This window comes from Xyrauchen texanus, chromosome 9 (genome assembly GCF_025860055.1).
Source record: "Xyrauchen texanus isolate HMW12.3.18 chromosome 9, RBS_HiC_50CHRs, whole genome shotgun sequence".
Lineage (NCBI taxonomy): Eukaryota > Metazoa > Chordata > Actinopteri > Cypriniformes > Catostomidae > Xyrauchen > Xyrauchen texanus.
The window spans coordinates 12907295-12929264 of NC_068284.1; the positions used below are offsets into that span (position 1 = coordinate 12907295).

The window sequence follows — 21970 nt, forward strand, 5'->3', positions numbered from 1 at the left end:
GGAGATGAGATTCTAGAAGTCAATGGGGAAATCATAGCTGGACTGACCCTAGATCAGGTTACACGATTAATGACCCGTGATAGCAAAGCCATTATCCGGATCCTTCCACATTCCTGGATCAAGCACTGATGCGCAAGGGGCAAACTACGGACCATGGAATTGTAAAGATGATGACAAAGGATAGGACAGTTTACAAAAAATGTATTATGAAGATGTTGATTATAACACTTTTATTTATCTGCAAGTTATAGTTAAGATCATGTACAATCCATGACATGTGCAGTGCATTGTTTACAGAGCACTAAGAAATAAAAGCATTTAAACTTTGTGGGTTTTTAATATACCTGCAACTGGTCGCCTTTTTAATTGTTATGTCTCATGTAGATAGATGGATGGATGGATGAGCATTATGGGTATCTACTACTGCCTTTGAAGTCGAAGCATGGATGGATGATAGATAGATTAATAAAGGGATAGTTCACCCAAAAATGTATATTCTCTTATCATTTACTCACCCTCATGCCATTCCAGATGTGTATGACTTTCTGTCTTCTGCTGAACACAAATTAAGATTTTAAGAAAAATATTTCAGCTCTGTAGGTCCATACAATGCAATTGAATGTTGTCCAGACCTTTGAAGCTCTAAAAAACACAAAAAGGACACATAAAAGTAATCCATCTGACTCCAGTGGTGAGAAACAGGTAAATATTTTAGTCCTTTTCTTCTTTTATTTTGGCAATTCACATTCTTCATGCATACCCCCACCTACTGGGCAGGGGAGAGGATTTATATATCAATTCTGATGACATGGATTTAACCTGTAATATGGATTACTTTTATGCTGCCTTTATGTGATTTTTGGACCTTCAAAATTATGGCCACTATTCACCTGCATTGTATGGACCTACAGAGCTGAAATATTCTTCTAAAAATCTTCATTTGTGTTCTGCAGCAGATAGAAAGTCATACATACCTGGGATGGAATGAGGGTGAATAAATGATGAGATAATAGTAATAAGTTAATTAAGGTCAACTGTCCCTTTAAATGAGATGACTAATTAAAGGAATAGTCCAGGTTAAATAGGAGTTAAGTTTAATTGACAGCATTTGTGGCATCAAGCTCAAAAATAATTTCGACTTCACCTTTATTTTATTATAAAAGCAAAAATCTGGTTCAAGAGTAAGCCATTTACCATGGAAGTGAAATTGAGCCAATTCAGTTCAAAATACTGACTGTTTCCATCCAATGTACTGTGCAATATTATAAAAAACTTTATGAAAGTTACTATCAACTATTTTAACTGGGATATTCATTCATCATATCTAAACTGGCATAAATACTTGCTTATGTTAAACCATTAAAATCACATTCAAAGTCACAAACTACGACAGGTTTATGTTGATTATTGCTAGCTTTTGACAAATTACCTATTAGATGTGCTTATGATAGCATACTTTGTGACATTAGCATTTCTGGCTAGCTAGTTACCTTCCCTAATTGGCTAGTAGTGTAGTTTAATGTAGTAGTACATTAAAGTAGTACTGACATTAATAACCCTAAACGATTAGGTAATTTCCCTGATAGCACATCATTTACCTAGAGCTCTTTTTGATGTGTGTTTACATCTGGAAGACTTTTTGTTTTCTTTGTTTGCTCATCTGCAATATGTCTATAAGACGTATGTCAGTAAGTATGTATTGGATTCACAAGTCATTCCCCAAATTATCTATTTATTCGGCAGGCATCACAAACAACAGGTATGGAAAATACAACAAAGTGTCACCTTAAATGAAAATGAGACTCCAGTTCCCTAACTAGAATCAGAACTAACTAAACCTTCCTGCTCTTCAAAGGTGTACCGGACTCGGGGCGGCATTAAACGCTGAACTCGAAGACAATTGGCATTTCAAACCAAAAGCCCGAAGCATACCCCCGACAGAGATTTAAAAACCTCCATCCAGAATAACCTTCAAAAATAAGAAAGGCAAAATAACAAAACAAATAAATAAATAGTGCCACGATGGAAGGATTTTAAATCCAGCTGAGACACTCTAACTCACTGAAATCTCCTCATTTACAGGTGAACACACTGAAAACATTATGCATTTACCTACTCGTGTAGCGATCCCGGATGAGCCCCCAATTTTATGTCACGACTAGCTCGCTACAAGCCGCAACATAAAAGAGGGATCAGACAACAAGTCTTCTTAATTCCAGAAGAGAATGGTTTTATTGTAATTAAACAAATACCACCACAACCAACAAATATTTAACATGTGTCTAGGGATAACGAAGGGAAAAATGTCAACTGCATTTCATTGGCTCTGTACCTGTACTCTGCTAAATGACAATAACATTTAATGTAATCTAATAACTACTAACACTGAATTCATAATAACAAAAGGTACCTTGTATAGGTTTGTTGTTTATGTACATACATGTGCATTTCTTAAAGAGAACTATTTACATTGATTTTCACACAAACACATGTTTTGTACAGGCTGATACAGTAATGCAACATTATGATTAAGGCTCTGCCAGCCACACAGGAGCACTCGACCTCATAGAGCTGAACAGGAGTGGAGTCTTCTAGGACAATCTTTTAAAAAACAAAAAAGTGTGTTATAATCAGCAGAGATCACAAACTGATCAGATATCTCAAAGTCAAAAGTGCATTTTGCATTATTTTTCAAGTTAGCTACTATGAGTTAGAGAATGAGGTTACTTTAGGGTTAGTAAGAAAGTAAGTAAGTTAAACACAACACAATATAAACAGCAAAGCAACTGTCTCAACAACCAGCTTCTGGGGTTTCATATAGGAATGGTAGGTCTACTAGAACACTAATAGGGCAGGCACGTGTCATCATAGTGTTACCTACTTCAAACGTTTGGCTAGCTAGATAGTTGTCCAAGATGTTCAACTTGTTTAGGTAATTATACATTTGTTTGCCAGTTTAACCCATCATTGCCAAATTGAAGCCCCAGAACAGAACTGGTTGGATCAGACGAACAACTGAACTGTCTTTCATCCTATTCTGATGGTGTGAGGTTTCTCATGTTTCCTCAAAGATCTATGACAGGTAGCACGGATGCTGACTCTCCCTGTCTGTCTTTACTTGATACTGGGGATAACCAAATACTGTCAATACATGTAACTGAACAACACAAGTCATTAGTATATGGGTGATTCTTAGACTATGGGCACTTTTATGTACTTTGTAACCAAAAATGTCATTTTTTAAAAATATGACCAAAGTACAATTGATATGGATTGCAAGAGTAGATTTGTGTAATACTTTTTATATTATAATATTATAATACATTACAATACTTTTTATATTTAGATTATAATATTATTTTTATTTCTAAATTATACTTTTATATTAATTGATTTCATTTAGAAGAATGAAAATTCAATTTTGTTGCATCATTTATTGCTTATATTTTTGCCTTGCCATAAGTTGTGTCAGTTATTTACAGTATGCACTGTAACCGTTCATCTATGAGACAAATCAGTTGTATACATCAAACTCAGCACTACACTAAAAACAGTTGTGGTTATGTTTAATGGCTTTGTGAATTGAGTTTACTGAGTGTGATGAGTTTATTTGTTTTTCTAATAAACATCTCCACTGTTTCTCTACATTCACGTTAATTCATTGTCATTTCCATCACCACCCACATTTTTAAAAAATATTTAAAAAGTTCTCATCACACATTAAAAATGTATCCACAATTTATGAGATCATGCTCTACTTAATATAAAAATGCAAGTCATTTATTTTCTAATAAGCTCTTGCCCAAACCAGTATTACATTTCAGAGTGTGACAGGTGTACTGTTCACCATTTGGTCCTTAGGGCAGTTAATTTATCTCATTGACAAATGTATAATTATTGTACATTGTGGAAAAACTGATAAAACTAGTTACAAAAATGATCTTAGACAATTCTTGACTGACATAAGTTATTCTGTTTTTAAATAACAGCATTGAGATGTGGTGGAAATGACATTTAAAAACAGAATAACTCATAACTTCTTAGTTATGAGACTAACACAGTCTCATAACTTCTCTTGTAATCAGTTTGTCCTCTTACAGACCTTAAAACTAGAACAAATGATTTAAACTTATGAGACTGTGTTACGTGACTTTTGAACAAGTTAAAAAGTGCACCTTGTTGAAGAAACGCCCATACATTTATTCAATGTCAGATAGTAAAATGAACATATAATAAACCACATGTGACCAACAACTAAAATTAATCGTTTAATAAGTATTTTGTAAAGGTTACTTTCTAGCCTAACGTCACCTAGCATCATCGCTAACGTTAGGGCTACAGCTAGCTAAAGACATAGCATAACTTACCTTCATAATTGTCAATGAATGAAGAGACGTATATCTTGAAACCCTTTTCCCTCTTGCTCTTGGGAGCCGATGATGACGCTTGAATTATTCGGTGTAAGTCATTTATCGTTATCCTTGGCAGATGTTGAAGGGATCTGGTGTAGAAAGCCATGTTTATCTGGTCCTAGTCTTACCTGACAGTTACCGGCGTCGTCGTTGAACCTAACGTAGCGTTAGACCGGAAATACCATCGCCCATCAGTGACGTCTGACAATCATGGAACGTTCGTAAAATCAACTAGCCAATGAAACTCTCCCAGTGAGCCCCTTTTCCAAATAACCCACAACATTTTATATTTCTACTAATTGCTAATTAGTATGGGGAGAACCAATCAAATCACAAGATTCAGGGACGTCACAGTTATCAGTAAGACATTCATCAGATGTCTTTGGGATGTTTATGATATAGAATGCTTGTAAATCTGATCTTTTTAAGATGTTTAGCAGATGTTAATTAGAATGTGATGCTTTCCAGATAAAAAGATCTAAAAAAAAGACATCGCGGAGATGTACACGTGCTGTCTGGGTTTTCTCTAGAAAAATACAAACTTTTGTTTGACCCCAAAGATTCTCATCTCACTGCTTTTATGAGAGATCATTCCTTTTCACGAGCACACTTTACAACTGGTAACACTTAATATAATAGGGTTATATAATGGAACGCAGTATAATCATTAATTACAGTTAACAAAAATTGCAAAAGGCTATATAATCCTTAACAAATTATTTTAATGTATTCTAAATTCCAAAAGTTAGAAATGTACAATGAAATGTCGATTCTGATATTTTCATATTTGAATGTACATGAGCTGATCTGTATTGCAGCCTATAATTGACTTAAACGTATGTGCTCTCACAGCACCTAAGACAATTAAGTATTCAAAATAATCAAATATGCAATTTTTAGAGCTAACTGTGCCATAGAAAAGAATTACAACAAACAATTTGTTTTTTTAGTCTTCACTGTATCCACAATGTAAATCAAATGTATATTTGTAGGATGCGAATGAAGCCTATTACAGTAATAAAAGTTTTTACTGCAATGCTGTCATAATATTCATGCATGCATGCATCTATAACCTATTTGTTTTATTCTTTAGCAGTCGTTTTACTCAAATGAACGTACATATGTTACATATAGGCTGGGACACTTTACCTCAGCACAGAGTTAGTCTTCACTCTCTCATTAGCATCCTATAGTGCAGCATGACTCTGCTGTTGTAGACACTATGACAGACATGAGACGCTCTCTAAAGGTTCTCTTTGGAGCATTACTGATAAAGACATGGGTCGGCTTTATCAATACACTCATTGACATAGAACCTGTTCTGCATGAGTCATCTCTTCTTAAGCCCAAAATCGTCATTGCTATTTTGGCCCGGAACGGTGAACACAGTCTTCCCTATTTTCTAGGATGTATTGAGAGACTGGACTATCCTAAGGACCGCATTTCCATCTGGTAACTGGATTTTGTGTAATGTTATGTCATGTTTTCAACAAGTGCTCATTTTTGTCTAAACATAAATTGTGAACTTTACTTCCATGCCAAATTTTTATTTTTTATTTTGAAAGGAAGACATCTCAGCTGAAGATGGTGTATCATTAACACTACTTACAGTAGACTTGATTGTTTATTCTAACATCGTGTAATGCTAACAGATAATTAGTACTGTACATTTCAAATGGTTTGAAATGCCATTAACTTTTTGATTCAGACATTGTCATGTGTCTATATTTGTATATAATGCTTGTTAACTGATTTGTGAAGCATCACATGAAGTTTGTAATTAATGTTTTATTAACGAAAGTTATTAAAAAGTGTAATCATATCTGAAATAAGATATATAAATGTTTCAGTGGTTTGTGGAGTATTTGACCACGTATTGAAGTGAGCACTGGGCTTTTAATTGCACCTAAGTCTGAAATATCCTGTAAAGCTTGAAAAGTAAATAAAGACAGAAATCACAGTGATGTGAAGGAATGTTCAGATGGGTAAAAGGAGATAGGGAAGGAGAAAGCGTAAAAGTTGTCACTCCTTATTATCCAAATGCATACCTATATACATTTTGAGTATATCACTTACCATCTTTTGTTCCTAACTTAAAATAATGTCATAACTGACCTCTGATCCATAAACTAGCATTATGTAATTCATGAATTAACCTGTTCCATTTAACTCACATTCTAAACAGTTTTAGGCATATACTGGGGGTTAAAAATGTGCAATCAATCAATCAATCAATCAATCAATCAATTGCCATTTTATGAAAAAACTGAAACATGTGCTAATATGGATTTTGATTGTCAGGGCTGCTACTGATCACAATATTGACAACACAACGGCAATGCTGCATGAATGGCTCTCTGGAGTGGAGAATTTGTATCACTCGGTACAACTGCAGAAAATGGAGCATAACATAAGGTATCTAAGTTCATTTTAGTGCATTACAAATCACCACAACTTCATAACCATTCTCATAAAAACTCAGTCCTCATTGCGATAAGTGACAAAAACTTGATCAGTGAAAACTTTGAATGATTTTAATATTTACAAATAAATATTTACATACACATATTTGTCTGTCTCTTTTTATAGCTTCTATAAGGATGAACTGGGCCCTAAGCACTGGCTTGAGTCTCGGTTCACCCATGTGATGAAGCTGAGACAGGCTGCACTCACATCAGCCAGGGCACAGTGGGCAGACTACATCCTGGTGAGACTAACTCTCTATGACTCTATTCTACTGATTCTAGGTCAGTTCCTGGTATCCCCCACTCTATGAGCTATGGGTTACTTATGAGTGAATTATCATATCTAATCCTTAGATTCAACAGCATAACTACTACTTCTTTAACAGTCCGTGCTATGCAGTGCTATACGCTATGCTAAAGCTAAATTAGTTTTGCCATTTGATGTTTTGGTGCATCCATGGGCGGGGAAAAGGAATGTTTCATTTGTACTGAATGATACTTTCTTAAAAGTTTGTTCATTCTTCTCCAGTTCGCAGACATTGATAACGTGCTGACAAACACTCAAGTGCTGAATCAGCTGATTGCTGAGAATCTGACACTGGTTGCTCCAATGCTGGAGTCAAGAACACTCTATTCAAACTTCTGGTGTGGCATGACCCCACAGGTACAGAACTCACAGTAAATATTCTTGTGTTGTTGTTCTGCCTGTCCCTGCAGTTTTGATCTAATTCTGTTAAAGCTGAAGTGTGTAACTGATTCCTGAAAACGCCCCTTGTCTTTCATTGGTTGTACAAACAGAAAGTCCTGCCCCAAGCCTGACTTGCGGTGTCGAGCTCGATGGTCCACTCAAACAAACAGAAATGTTACACTTTTAGATTTAGTCAACCTACAAATAGCTTACTTTCAGTTGACACTTTAATATGCACACTTGCTAAATAATAATGCATTGATAATTTTCAATAATTTCATGTGCAAAATTACTATCCTCTTAAAAATGGTGGAGTGATTTTTTTTAACATACTTCTGATCTCAAAATTGTTAGTCTTGTTCTCTTTCCTTTCTGCAGGGGTATTATAAGAGAACACCACAATATGTACCAATTCGAAACTGGAAGCGAACTGGTTGCCACCCGGTTCCCATGATTCATTCTACTGTGCTGATAGACCTACGTCGCAGTGCAAGTGCAGCCCTGGCCTTTTACCCTGTTCACCATTACTATCTTTGGGCTTTGGATGATATCATGGTCTTTGCCTTCTCTGCAAGACAAGCAGGTAACAATTCCATTGTTTACAATTTTATCTAACTTACCTTACAAATTTTTGCTGCATTCACTGATACAACTTATGGATGAGTTGCACTAAATTATGTTTAGATTTATTCATTTTAAGCAAAGTTTTTCTAGCAAGTCAGTCCACTGGCGGCCATCTTTGTAAAACTCTCAGGCAGCTATTTTTCTATATAAACAAGCAGCATACAACGCAGCTCCAATCTACTTGAATGGGGAAATCTCCAAAACAGTTGGTCAAGATTACGATCAAAGACTAAGATTAAGATTATATTTCAAATCAGCAGTAAAATCTGACAACATTGGAATCATAAATTGTGTTTCTTTACCTAAAATTTTTTTCCCCCCAGCTTTTGGGGGAAATAAATAGCTAATGGGCATGCACGTTCTCAAGTTGATCGACAGGCGATTTCTGTATCTAAAAGATGATTGGCTCTTTCACCTGTAAGGCGGGACGTCCTTTCTACATCCGTCAACTGTTGGGCATTCCAATTTCTCCCATTTATTTAAATGGAAGATGTCCGTCTTTGCTATATAATCTCTGATTTAAGTCATGTAGTTTATTCATTAGAAGGTGTTTGCAGACTTTGACAATTGTTGCTGAAATGTATTTTACATGATGGCCTCTATTTTTTGTGATTACGCAAAGTGCAGCAGTACACGCTATGACCGTGTGCAACTTCTTATCCAATTTTCATATGAGTGCTAATTCTAAGTGAAATTTTGTGCCTGTGCAAAACACACACACACACACACACACACGTTGTGTTTCCATGTTTTATGGGGACTTTCCATAGACATAATGGTTTTTATACTGTACAAACTTTATATTCTATCCCCTAAACCTAACCCTACCCCTAAACCTAACCCTCACAGAAAACTTTCTGCATTTTTACATTTTCAAAAAACATAATTTAGTATGATTTATAAGCTGTTTTCCTCATGGGGACCGACAAAATGTCCCCACAAGGTCAAAAATTTCGGGTTTTACTATCCTTATGGGGACATTTGGTCCCCACAAAGTGATAAATACACGCTCACACACACACACACACACACACACACACACACACACACACACACACACATTTGATTTATTTTATTGTTACTGCAAAAGGGGCCGGGGGAAGAAGTTAGAGAGAGTAAAATGTTTGGATTTAGAATGATTTTTTTTTACCACTTCATTATTTGGATTTGAAGTGTAATTTAAATGTATAAATATTTTTGATTAAAAAATTTTTCATGTTTCAATAAATGAATACAAATTTTCAAAATTGTTGAATGGCAAAAGTGAAGTCTGTGCCGATACAATCACTGTTCATACTAGCCATGATTTGTGTGTCAGTAGATGAAATAATAATACTAATCTGTAATTTAACGGAGCTTACATCCATATCCTGCACCACATTTACCATGCGTATAATATGCATACAGTCAATTTACTATACCAACTTCTTATGAATGTACTGTTTTTGTTACATCACTGGTGCAAGACAGGGAATGGACTGTATAATAGGACAGAGACAGTGCCGGATTAACTTTGACTGACCCAATTAGCACCTTGCGTGCACGATTTCACCAAACCCACTTGCACCCAGACTTAGCCGCATGCTTACATGAAAATACCAAAACTTCATGGTCATGCCCACTGACTTTGCACTTACGAGTTAAGGCATTGCACTGCGCTTAACGCTTGTGCATAAAATAGGGCTTGATGTGTTCAATGGCATACAACTGCCTTAGCAGTAATTTATATGTTATATTATTCTGTTTGCAGGTGTGCAAATGTTCATATGTAACAAAGAGCATCATGGGTACCTGCCGCTGCCCTTGAAGTCGAAGCAAATTCTTGAGGAAGAGATGGAGAGCTTCAGCCACACTGTCACAGAAGCATTAAGTGTGTATCTCTAAATCTGTGTAATATCATTCAGCAGTGTAACGAACTGACAAGAGTCTTTTCAAGCAAAATTTTGTTGCAAAGAGAAACTTTTTTTATCTGCTTTTTGACAACTGAGAATTAAAGGTGCACTCAGTGTAACCCGTACACACACACACAAGATGAGATAGTCACAATGTAAGTCAAAAAACTGCTTTTATTGTTAACAATAAAAGCAGGCAAAAGTACAAACGGGCAAATCCAGTGAAGAGTAGTCGAGGGAAGCGTAGGGTCAAAAGCCGGGGAATCAAAGAGAGTAAAGGGGGCAAATCCGGGAGAGTAGTCGAGGGGAGCGAGGGTCAAAGCCGGGGTAAACAGGATCGAGAGGCGGGTAAACTAACAAAGGGAGTAGACAGGGGTACTAGGGGAACGAGGAGCTGGCAAGCTAAGGGGGTAATCAAGAGGAGTTCAAGAGGACAAAACTAGACGAGACTAGCGGGGGCAAAGACACGGGAAACTAAATACAATAACCAACAACCGTGAGACGAAAGGGTAGTGATATATATAGGGGCGAGTGCAGGTGTAAACCATGACAGGTGATGAGACGAGTGCAGGTGGTCATAATGTTCTGGGGGATTGGAAACGCGTGAGAAACTTGAGGAAGGGAGATTGCCTACGAGCATGTGAGCGAGTAGGAGCAAAGTGGGCGTGAGGGCTCGAGCGAGCAAAAAGAACGTGCGTGCTCGAGGGGGCGGAACGAGCGTGGGAGCTCGAGGGGGCGGAACGAGCGTGGGAGCTTGAGGGGGCGGAGCGAGGGAGCGGGGTTCGTGACACTCAGTAACTTTTGTCTTTGCGTCATCTTGGACTTACACTGACACCTAGCGGCTTGGATGCAGCATCATTTAAAATCAATAGTTTTCATTTTCAGATATCATTGTTGAAATTTAGTATTCACAGTCTGCCATGATTCATTTAATTAAAAGTGTCATACAACAGGACGGTTACTGAGATTAAGCGAGTAGTATTCTGTTGGTCATGTGATTCTAACATGGCAGCCCCCGTGTGCGGACCCTCTCCATGTGGAATAAAACAGATTTTATAAGATTACTGATATGACTGGAGTATTCATTTTAATGTGAGTGCTCGTGATTTAAATATATTGCGATTGAGTTAAACCTTTTTATTAGGAAAAAATGACTGAATGCACCTTTAATCATCCTAGTAATGTGAATAAAAGATATATTTGAATACCTTTACTTAGCAAAAGATGATTTTGTAGGTTTAAGAACAAGTTAACGAGTTAGCTGACTGTTCAAACCTTACATACCTCTCTACCGAGCTCACACAAAAACCAAACTGTATACATTTCCATACGGTTTTCACAGGAAAGATAGAATTTTCACTCCACTGTGATATCTCTCTTACACAATCTCTCTGGTTTAAGACTAGGTTTTCTAATATTGCAGTCTCCTTTCAACGGATTAGGTGGAACATAATACATTTGTTGTAAAATCTGAATGTTTCTTCCTCTTGAGGCAATGAGATATTTGAGAGAATGCATGGGATATTTAACCAATTCTAATCTTATAATTTACATAAGATACATTTACATGCACTGATACCTTTAATTAGTATAACCAGTATGATCAGATTTGGTAAATATTCACTTGCAGTTATAAAACAAATAACAAGTTAACGTTTATCTTCCTCAGTTGACTTCAAAATGGAGACTTCACGTTATCTGCATGTTCCTTCCAAACCCAAAGACACCATGGCTTTTAATCAGGTACAGACGCTGATAACTAAAATACTTATGGAATATTGGGAAAAAGTGCTTGCTAAGGTATGCGTCGTCATTTCTACTCCTCATACTCAGGGTAAGGGGCCAGAATATCATAGAGACTTGGGAGTGGGCTCTTTTCTTGGGCCAGTAAGCAACCACCCAGAGCACCAAAGCAACCGCACTACAAATTTGTAATGTGCAATGCTCACTATAAGAATTTGTGAATTACTATCCTATATTAATTCAGTATAAAACTAAGGCCTTCTCCACCATCTTTCAGGTTTATCTGATTAATCTGAAGCGTCGGGCAGATCGCAGAGATCGTATGCTACGCTCGTTGGAAGTGCTGGGAATAGATGTCACCATCACTGATGCAGTGGATGGCAAGTATGATATTTCAAACCACTAAAGGCTCCTAAATTAATGTTCAATCATAATGTTTGTTTGTCACAGTAAAATATGACTCCCTCTGTTTCTCCTCTCTTCTAGAGCGTTGAATTCCTCTCAGCTGAGGGCTTTAGGTATTGAGATGCTGCCTGGTTACAAAGATCCTTACTCTAAACGTGTACTTACCAAGGGGGAAATTGGTTGCTTCCTCAGTCATTACAACATCTGGAAAAAGGTAAACAGCCAAGCTGATGCTCTACACACAATTAACAAGAAGTAATAAACTTTAGTATGATATGATGTGCAATAATATGATTATAAATGTCATATTTAAAACTGTTTAAATTAATTGAAAATGATTTGACTGCAGGTTTCTACATGCAAACTAAAAGGGTCAGTATATCTATGTAACTTTTTCTGTTGTGTTTTGCCCTCAGGTAGTGGAGCTTTGGCAACAGCAGGTACTGGTAATGGAGGATGATGTGAGGTTTGAGCCCAACTTCAAGAGCCGCCTTAACACCATCATGGAGGATGTAAAACAATCAGGTCTTGAATGGGACTTAATGTGAGTCTTGGTTTTATAATGATAACTTCTCAAGGTCTCAGCCTTTATTCTTTATTTGGATCCCCATGAATTCAAAATTTAGCACAAAGGGATAGTCCACCCAAAAATCCTTAACACAAACAAAGATTTTTAGAAGAATCTCTCAGCTCTGTAGGTCCACACAATGCAAGTGAATGGTGACCATTTACATTTATTCATTTGGCAGACGCTTTTGTCCAAAGCGACTTACAAAAGAGGAAAACGTAAGCGAATAATCTTAAGGAGACATTGGTACAAAAAGTGCCATATTACAAAGTTTCACTAGCATCAGAATAGTATTCAAAACAGATTTAAGTGCAACAAGAAAGATTTGTATTTAATTTTTTTTTATAGTGACTGGTTAAGTGCTCTTGGAAAACATTAGTTTTTAGCCATTTTTTGAAGACAGAGAGTGAGTCAGCTTCACGGATGGAGTTGGGAAGGTCATTCCACCAATGTGGTATGATGAAACTGAGAGTCCAGGAAAGTGTTTTTGTGCCTCTTTGTGTTGGTACAACAAGGTGACGTTCCTTAGCCGACCACAGGCTTCTGGCGGGAGTATAGCTCTGCAGAAATGATTTTAGGTATGTTGGAGCAGAACCAGTGACTGTTTTGTATGCCAGCATCAGAGCCTTGAATTTAATACGTGCATCAACTGGCAGCCAGTGGAGAGAGACAAAGAGTGGTGTGACATGTGCTCTCTTTGGTTCATTAAAGACCAGACGTGCTGCTGCATTCTGGATCATTTGCAGAGGTCTAGTTGCACATGCAGGAAGGCTTGCAATGAGAAAGTTACAGTAGTCCAGTCTAGTTATGACAAGTGACTAAATAATTAGTGACTAAATAATTAGAATAAATTGGCATGTTCAGAGAGGAAAGGTCTTATCTTCCTGATATTGTAGAGTAAATATACATGATCTTGCAGTCTTTGAGATGTGGTCTATGAAATTTTGCTTGTTATCGATGGTTACTCCTAGATTTCTGACCATTTTGGAAGGCGATACTCTAGTTGAACCCAGCTGCACGGTGATGTTGTGTTCAACAGCAGGGTTGGCTGGAAAGACAAGGAGTTCGGTCTTGGCTGGGTTGAGTTGCAGGTGGTGTTCCTTCATCCAGGCCGAGATATCTGCCAGACAGGCAGCAATTCGAGCAGTCACTGTGGTGTCGTTTGGCTGGAAAGTCAAGTAGAGTGGCGTGTCGTCAGTGTAGCGGTGGTAAGAGAAACCATGTGACTGAATGATGGGTCCCAGTGATGTTGTGTATATGGAGAAGATAAGTGGCCCAAGCACTGATCCCTGAGGTACCCCAGTAAGTAACTGATGTGGCTTGGATACCTCACCTCTCCAGGCTACCTTGAAGGACCTATCTGAGAGATAGGAGTTCAACCAGTTAAGCACAGTTCCTCTGATGCCCAGAGGCCAGTGGCCAACATTTCTAAGCTCAAAAAACAAATAAAGGTAGCATAAAAGAAATCCTTACAACTCCAGTGGTTTAATCCATATCTTGTAAAGTGATCCAGTATGCAATGGATGGCTGTTAACGTTCTCCAGCTAGTTTTTGTCCCTCCTGATTCAGCGAAACAATTAATTAATCGATTATCTACAGTACTAACTTAAACACTCGTGCAAGAAATCTCTGTGTAATGTTTTATTCCGAATTTAAATTTGATAAGCAAATTAATTCAGTGGTAAAAGGTAGCTTTTTTCAACTCAGGGCCGTTGGTAAAATGAAAAATCTTCTTTCATTCAGAGATCTGGAGATTGTTATTCATGCATTTATTTCATCTAGACTGGACTATTGTAATTCTTTATATTTGGGAATATCAAATTTCTTGGTTAGTGCAATATGCAGTGGCTAGACTCCTGACTGGCACCAGGAATTACACAAGCATCTCTCCAGTTTTTGCCTCTTTGCATTGGATTCCAGTCAAATACAGAGTTCAATTCAAGGTTCTTTTAATGGTTTTAAAGGGTTTACATGGACTTACAACAGATTATATTTTAGACCTCTTACATCAACATCAAACCGCCAGACTTTTAAGATCTTCACAGAGCCTACTTTTAAGTGTCCTTAAATCCTGTTTGAAAACCAAAGGGGATCATGCCTTCTCTGTTGCAGTCCCTTGCCTTTGGAATAGTCTGCTGATTCATATTAGATCATGTGATAGCACTGAGTCTTTTAAGTCTCAGTTTAGCTTTTTATTGTGCATGTTTTAAATTGTGACTGTATTTAAAATGTTGTTAGTTTAAAGCACTTTGGTCAACATGTGTTGTTTTCAAATGTGATTGATTGATTGATCCATCTGGTTTTGGGTGAGAACAGACCAAAATATAACTGTACATCTTTCCATTACAGTCTAGGTACAATCATGATTTCAAGCTCGATCACTTTCTAGTTCTTGATGCATGCGCAGAATGCTAGATAGCGCTAGGACTTTTAATCAAGCTTGAAATCATCACCAAGGAGAATGCTGATGTCAAGGTTTATAGTCTGTTCTCACCTAAAACCAATTGGATTGCTTCAAAAGACATGGATTTAAACACTGGAGTCTTATATATTACTTTTATGCTGCCTTTATTTACTTTTTGAAGCTTCATAGTTTAGGTCACCACTTACTTGCATTGTATGAACCAACAAAGCTGAGATATTCTTCTAAAAATCTTTATTAACAGATCAATATTTAAGTACAATTTTACAATAAATTCTCCTCCCTGCTCAATCAATCTCCATTTTATCTTTCACTTTCTTCTGCTTTTGCTTTTGGGGATTCACATTCTTCAAGCATATCACCATCTACTGGGCAGGAAGAAGAAGAATTTCTAGCAAAAATGTACTTAAATATTGATCTGTTTCTCTATATCTCTTCTGAAGACATGGATTTAACCACTGGAGTCACATGAATTAGGCTACTTTTATGCTGACTTTTCAGATTTTAGTATCTTCAAAATGTTGGCATCCATTCGCTTGTATTGGAAATATTCTCCTAAAAATCTTAATTTGTGTTGTGAAGAAAGTCTCTGATGGCGCATTACAGCGGCATTCTCCACTTTCTGCACTGGTGCACTGCAGAGATCGCCCCTGGGCGCTTCGGCAGAACAAAACTAAAAGAGTATATTTTGAAAGCGTATTTTTTCCTAAAAGAGTGGCACACACAGAATGTCATTTTAAAGACACGTCTTTTTAAAGATGCCCTTCCGCTTGTGTGTTATTCCTGGGTGTGGTCGTTACCTCTCGCCTTCTGATGGCCACGAACGCTGCCACTCATGTCTGGGTGCTGCTCACATGGAGACAGTCATAGACATAGATTATACAAATTAACACACTCTCTACATCAGGGGTTGGTATTATTAAAAACTAACAATATTATGAAAAACTATTATTATTCAAAATGTCACTGTTTTATTCTATTTATTCTATCCATTAATACTTTTAGGTACTATTAAAGGTAGTGAGTGGTTTTCTCTTTTACTTGTTATTGTTGCTTGATTAATAACCTTTTTAAGACATACTGTTGCCTACTAGACAGTGCTCAATTCGGTTTCGTGCACACTTCAAGTCCAACATTTTGATACCAATACGCTTTTTGTCCCATTGTTTATGTTCACTTTAGACCAAACCGACTGCGTTTACATGAAATCCTCACCATGATGGGCATTAGCGTAATTATAAATTGTATTTTATCATTTAGGCATGAACCTGCATTAGCGCTCAAACATTAGCCGCCTGTCAATCAAACAGCACGCAGCGACAGACGTCAGGAAATAAAAAGTCAATATTTTATATTTGATCTAGATCAACCAACCAGTGGTGCTCTTGCAATCATGATCGATGTAATGAACACCCCTGTTCTAGATGTAGAACATAGGCTACGTATAGAAAATTACTCAAAACTTTATCATCGATATAACAGACATCTCTCTCTCTCTCTCTTTTCAGATAAACATCAAGATAGTTTTATCGCCCAGCCCTATTGATAACATTGCCTTAATCTCTCATGTCAAACCCAATAGTCTCAGTGATAGATAGTTAATTTACAGGCTACGTTATAGACACAGAATCTAGTAAGCAGAAATATGAAATTTACCTCGATATATTTCTTCAAATTAGAGGCAGGATTAATGCTGATATCTGGCTTGAGCAAGTTAAACTCACATGACACAGTCAAACAATTGGCCCTTTTCGCCCTTCCAGGTGAAGGTAGAATCTTGTGTATTTATTGTTTTAAAATCTCCCGGTCTGCTTACTTTTGTTATGACCTCCAAAGAACAGTTACAAGCATAGTAGGTCTCCTTGCCAGTGTACCGCCATGTTACGTTTAGTTGATTGATCTAACCCTTGCAGAATGTTGAATTTTGTTGGGAATGACAGGAGGAGGACTTTAATAAATTGCAATTGAAATAGATTTCTATAGGTTGCATTTCAAACATTGATATTGTGTAATAATTCTGAAATACCCTATATGTTGTGTATATGATAACATGTTAAAGGGGCAATATGTGCTGAAAATTGACATTTAAAAAATTACACTTAAAGCAGTTCTATAAATGCAGTTAAATGAGGTATGAGATTGATGCTTCCATTTGGCCATACAAAAATAAAGAAAATGTGCAATGCAGTACAACAAAAATAAAGCTTCTACAACCAAAACTAGCCTTTAGTTGTTTACACTGTTTTTACTTTAAAATCTCATTTTGAGAGGCAAACAATAATTAACTCTGTTCTGTTCTCTTTGCTTTGTCTCTTCTGTTTTTCCAGTTATGTGGGCCGTAAACGATTACAAATTAAGCATCCAGAGCATTTAGTGGAGGGAGTGAAGAATCTGGTGAGCCCAGATTACTCTTATTGGACACTGGGCTATGCCATTTCACTGCAGGGAGCCAAGAAGCTTCTGGAAGCCCAGCCCCTCAGCAAGATGATGCCGGTGGATGAATTCCTTCCTGTTATGTTTAACAAGCACCCCAAGTAAGGGTTGGTAGATGTTTAGGCGATGCCAGTCCCAAAATAATTCACCTCTATTTGTTTTAGTTATACTTGTAATGCTTTGAAATTGATATATACATTTATGCTATTTGAACTTTAGCATGATTATAATATAAAAACTGGTGGATAGGTAGCTCTGCAACATTGCTCCCCGTTAAAGGTAGCAATTAGCTAGATCCAAATTTGCATACTGTCAGAGTATGTGCTGCGCTTGATGAAGAGCATACTCCTTGGCCTTTAAAAATAATAAAGTAAGTTCTCAGTTAAAGAGAGATGCCCAATTTGCAATTCTCCGACATTTTTATTTTTCCCTTTTCTCCCAATTTGGAATGCCCAACGCCCACTACATAGTAGGTCCTCATGGTGGCGTATCTATCTAGTCAATGTAGATAGTCATCAGGGTATTTTTCCAACTGTTTTATGAATACTGAGGATTAAGATATACTGCTCATTTGACATATTGCTTTTTAGTATACTGTATAGTAGGAAAGCATGCATTTTCGATGCATGCTTGCTTATTGAGACATTTTAGTTTCTCAAGAGTTAGACTTGTCATACAGTGTTTAAATCTTTCTGTGGGCTTTCTAACTCCAGGTTTCTCTCTGTCTGTAGGGAGGAATATATGCATCACTTTAAACAGAGAAACTTGAGGGCTTTCTCTACAGAGCCCCTGCTCCTCTTTCCCACACACTATACTGGGGAGCCGGGGTATTTTAGCGACACAGAGACCTCCACCATCTGGAATGATGAGACTGTGGCCACTAACTGGGACCGCCATCATGTCCGTGGAGACCGCAGTCGTGGTGATAAGACCCCCACACCCATCTCTGTGAATAGTCCAAAAGATGAACTTTGATCAAGCTCTTCGCAATTAAAAAAATATTTGTAAGATTTACGCATTTTAAATTCTAAACAAATTTCCATCAATTGAATTGAGCAATCTTTAAAAAAAAAATAAAATGTTTTTAATTAATTAAAAACCTTACAAAGTTTTATGAAACAAATATTAATCGAAAGCATTTGTGGCATTGTGTTGATTACCACATAAAATAATTTCATTTATTTAAAAAAAAGCAACAGTCAAGGTTACAGTGAGGCACTGAATGGGGCAAATCCATAAACACTCAAAAACTCACTGTTTCAAAAGTATAACTACAAGACATAAATGATATGTGTGTTAACAGGAATTTAGTATGATAAAATTGCTTTCTTGCCTTTTCTGTGTAAAGTTATATACAATTTTACAACTTTGTTGCTATGGTAATGCAATGCCATAAACCCTAAACGACTGGAAAAATTTGGATTTATACAACTTTACAGCTCAAATAATCCACATGTTTTAACTGAGGAATTAATGTAAGTGCATTTTTAAAATGATAAGCTTCGCATTTCTGTGTTTAAATTCTCAAAACATTGTCTCCATTCAAGTGCCTCACTGTATCCTCGATTTTTGCTTTTTTTTTTAAAGAAAAGGAAGGATGAGTCTAAATTATTTTTTGTGGTAATCAACGTTATGCCACAAGTGCTGTCGATTGATCTTAACTTGTATTAAACCTGAAAATATTACTTTAATTTAATTTAGTTGAAGATTACACAATTAAATTTGATGAAAATATGTTTTGAAATTGAACTACATTTTTTAAAATATATTATTTTTGAGTGAGGAATATGTCAAATGTCTTAAGACAATGTAATTGGTTGACAGTTAAAAGACTGACCGATGGACCTGAATAAATAATGTGTCATAAAATTATAGAAGAGTCAAAGGTCTGCCTTATTTTATTATGAATACGAGTGGTATTAGCCAAACATCTGTACCACTCATTAGCACATTAATATAAGCTGTGAGAAACACTGAAAAGGTAAATCAAGACCTGATACTGCATAATGTGAAAAATACCTATGAAAATGTCCTGGTTACTTCCATAACCTCCATTCCCTGATAGGGGAACGAGAGGTTGTGTTGATGAAGTGACACTAGGGTTCACGCTATGGAACCCGAGACACCTCTGATCTTTGTTAAAAAGCCAATGGGAATTGGTGGGTGGTATTTGCATGCCACTCCCCCACACATATGGGTATAAAGGAGCTGAAGTGACAAGGGGTCCACTGCAAAAATGGCACAACTAGCTGGACTGTGTTACGTGAACTGGCGGTGCAAGACGGGCAGACTACTGTGTGCCTCGTAGCCAGCGCACCAGGCCAAAATGTAACCTCCCCCTGCGCTGTTATGAGCGTCGAACGGCCCTTCGGGGACAAGTCGACTGCCCAAAGAAAGAATATGGGCAAGATAGCCCTGTCGTGGGGGTGGGGGGAATACGTCACATGGTTTTGCCGACTCCAGCCGAGGCTTCCACATCTCTCAGATGCTGCGTTCGAAAGCTCATCACCTACGCGGGCCCCGAACAAGAGGACAAACTCGCCCTGAGACGAGCTAGCGCACTCATCTGGAAGTCTAACCGGGGCAAACAAGCATGCCGGGGAATGGGAGGTCCGTGGGGATTTAATCGCCGGAGGAGGTTGGGGTCCCCAAATCGCCCCCAGTGCTAGCCGCGATGGACTCATACCCATAGGGAGAAGGACCGAGGTTGGGAGTCACTGGGGTGGCTAGCTTCCTTACGAAAGCGAGGTCGCATCCACAAACGCTGTCTCCGTGTGAGCAGCACCCAGACATGAGTGGCAGCGTTCGTGGCCATCAGAAGGCGAGAGGTAACGACCACACCCAGGAATAACACACAAGCGGAAGGGCATCTTTAAAAAGACGTGTCTTTAAAATGACGTTCTGTGTGTGCCACTCTTTTAGGAAAAAATACGCTTTCAAAATATACTCTTTTAGTTTTGTTCTGCCGAAGCGCCCAGGGGTGATCTCTGCAGTGCACCAGTGCAGAAAGTGGAGAATGCCGCTGTAATGCGCCATCAAAGATCCAGCAGAGATGAATGGGAAGCCGTGAGAATTCAGAAGAAAACATCTGAATGAGCGGTTCGCACGCTAGCTCCTTTAGACCTTATGTGCAGGGGAGTGGCATGCAAATAGCACTCGCCAATTCCCATTGACCTTTTATCAAAGATCAGAGTGAGTGAGTGACAGATAGGGAATGAAGTCCATTTTTGCCCTTTTACACACCGCTTAGACAACATTGACCAATATGACCTAATACTTCAATTAAGGTTGAAAATATAATTGTAAAATAGTTTAATGGTGCAGGTAATTCCTCATAAAATGCTGGGCATTTTTATAGAGTATCATATCACATCCACGTCCTTGTTAAATGTTACCTTTTTCTTGACCACTCTAAACTTTAGAGGAATCAGGTCACTTATACACAATCAAGATATAAGGTTACATTTTATACACTGTATGAGCCAAAATTGTAGAATTTTTCATTTTTTTCATTTCCACCTAAAAAGAAAAAAGCTTTTAGAATTTTGAGTGTTAAAGAAAAGTAATGACATAAGAAAAGGGGGGTATATATGGTTTTGATTAGTCACCTATAAATGGTTTTGCACCATTTATAGGTGACTAATCAAATGTAAACAAATGAGTTACTTTGGCCCTGATAACTATTTTTGCAGTTCAGTTAACCCTTATGTTGTGTTTGTTTGTGCTAACACCTTTTGTATGCCTGACCGGCCCATTAAGATTGTTTTAAATCTCTCATATTGCATATAATATCAGAAGATATAACAGAGACCAAACAGCAGTGAGTGTTACAGTATGAAATTCCCACTAGCACACATACATATAATAAACAGGAGTGTCTTTTTGTCTGGTTTTTCATTATTAATTCCTTACAAACATATACGTAACATAGACAATGAAATATTGTAACTTACAGCAGACTGTCCTGATTCAAACGAGCCCAAACACAACATAATACGATAAGTAGTTCTTGCACAAAAAGTAGCTCAACATACACTTTGTGTGCGTGTTTGTGAGTGTGTGTGAGCGCATACATGTCCGAGGACTTTGTGTAAGCACACATCCACATATGTGCTCATCTAAATGATTGGGATGCTCCTGAACACTTCATATTTCTGTATTTTGTAGTTTAATCTATTCATTTCCAATAGCCGGTCACTTTAGACCAGGAACCCCTATTTTTTTATTTAACTAACAATATAGGGGTTAAATAGTTCTGCAGTGTGAGAAATACAAATATTTCAATAAAGTCTCACAACTAAAGCCATAAGGGTTATAC

The 21970-nt window shown here is 37.4% G+C and overlaps 1 protein-coding gene across 1 annotated transcript; it reads left to right on the forward strand.

The window, feature by feature from the left end:
* Positions 1–5634: 5634 nt before the first annotated feature.
* On the forward strand, positions 5635–18627 carry colgalt2a (collagen beta(1-O)galactosyltransferase 2a). The gene is made up of 12 exons (XM_052134703.1): positions 5635–5864; positions 6714–6827; positions 7002–7119; positions 7407–7541; positions 7944–8148; positions 9940–10059; positions 11751–11824; positions 12102–12208; positions 12311–12443; positions 12646–12773; positions 17547–17753; positions 18384–18627. The coding sequence occupies exons 1-12, from the start codon at positions 5635–5637 to the stop codon at positions 18625–18627; spliced, it is 1815 nt and encodes a 604-aa protein (XP_051990663.1).
* Positions 18628–21970: the final 3343 nt, after the last annotated feature.

What these genes read in the sequence shown, in the direction of transcription:
- colgalt2a (XM_052134703.1), top strand. Translation starts at nt 5,635, where the DNA reads ATGACAGACATGAGACGCTCTCTAAAGGTTCTCTTTGGAGCATTACTG. An exon ending in GGTCTTGAATGGGACTTAAT is followed by an intron (nt 12,774 to 17,546) that starts GTGAGTCTTGGT and finishes CTGTTTTTCCAG; the next exon opens with TTATGTGGGCCGTAAACGAT. An exon ending in ATGTTTAACAAGCACCCCAA is followed by an intron (nt 17,754 to 18,383) that starts GTAAGGGTTGGT and finishes CTCTGTCTGTAG; the next exon opens with GGAGGAATATATGCATCACT.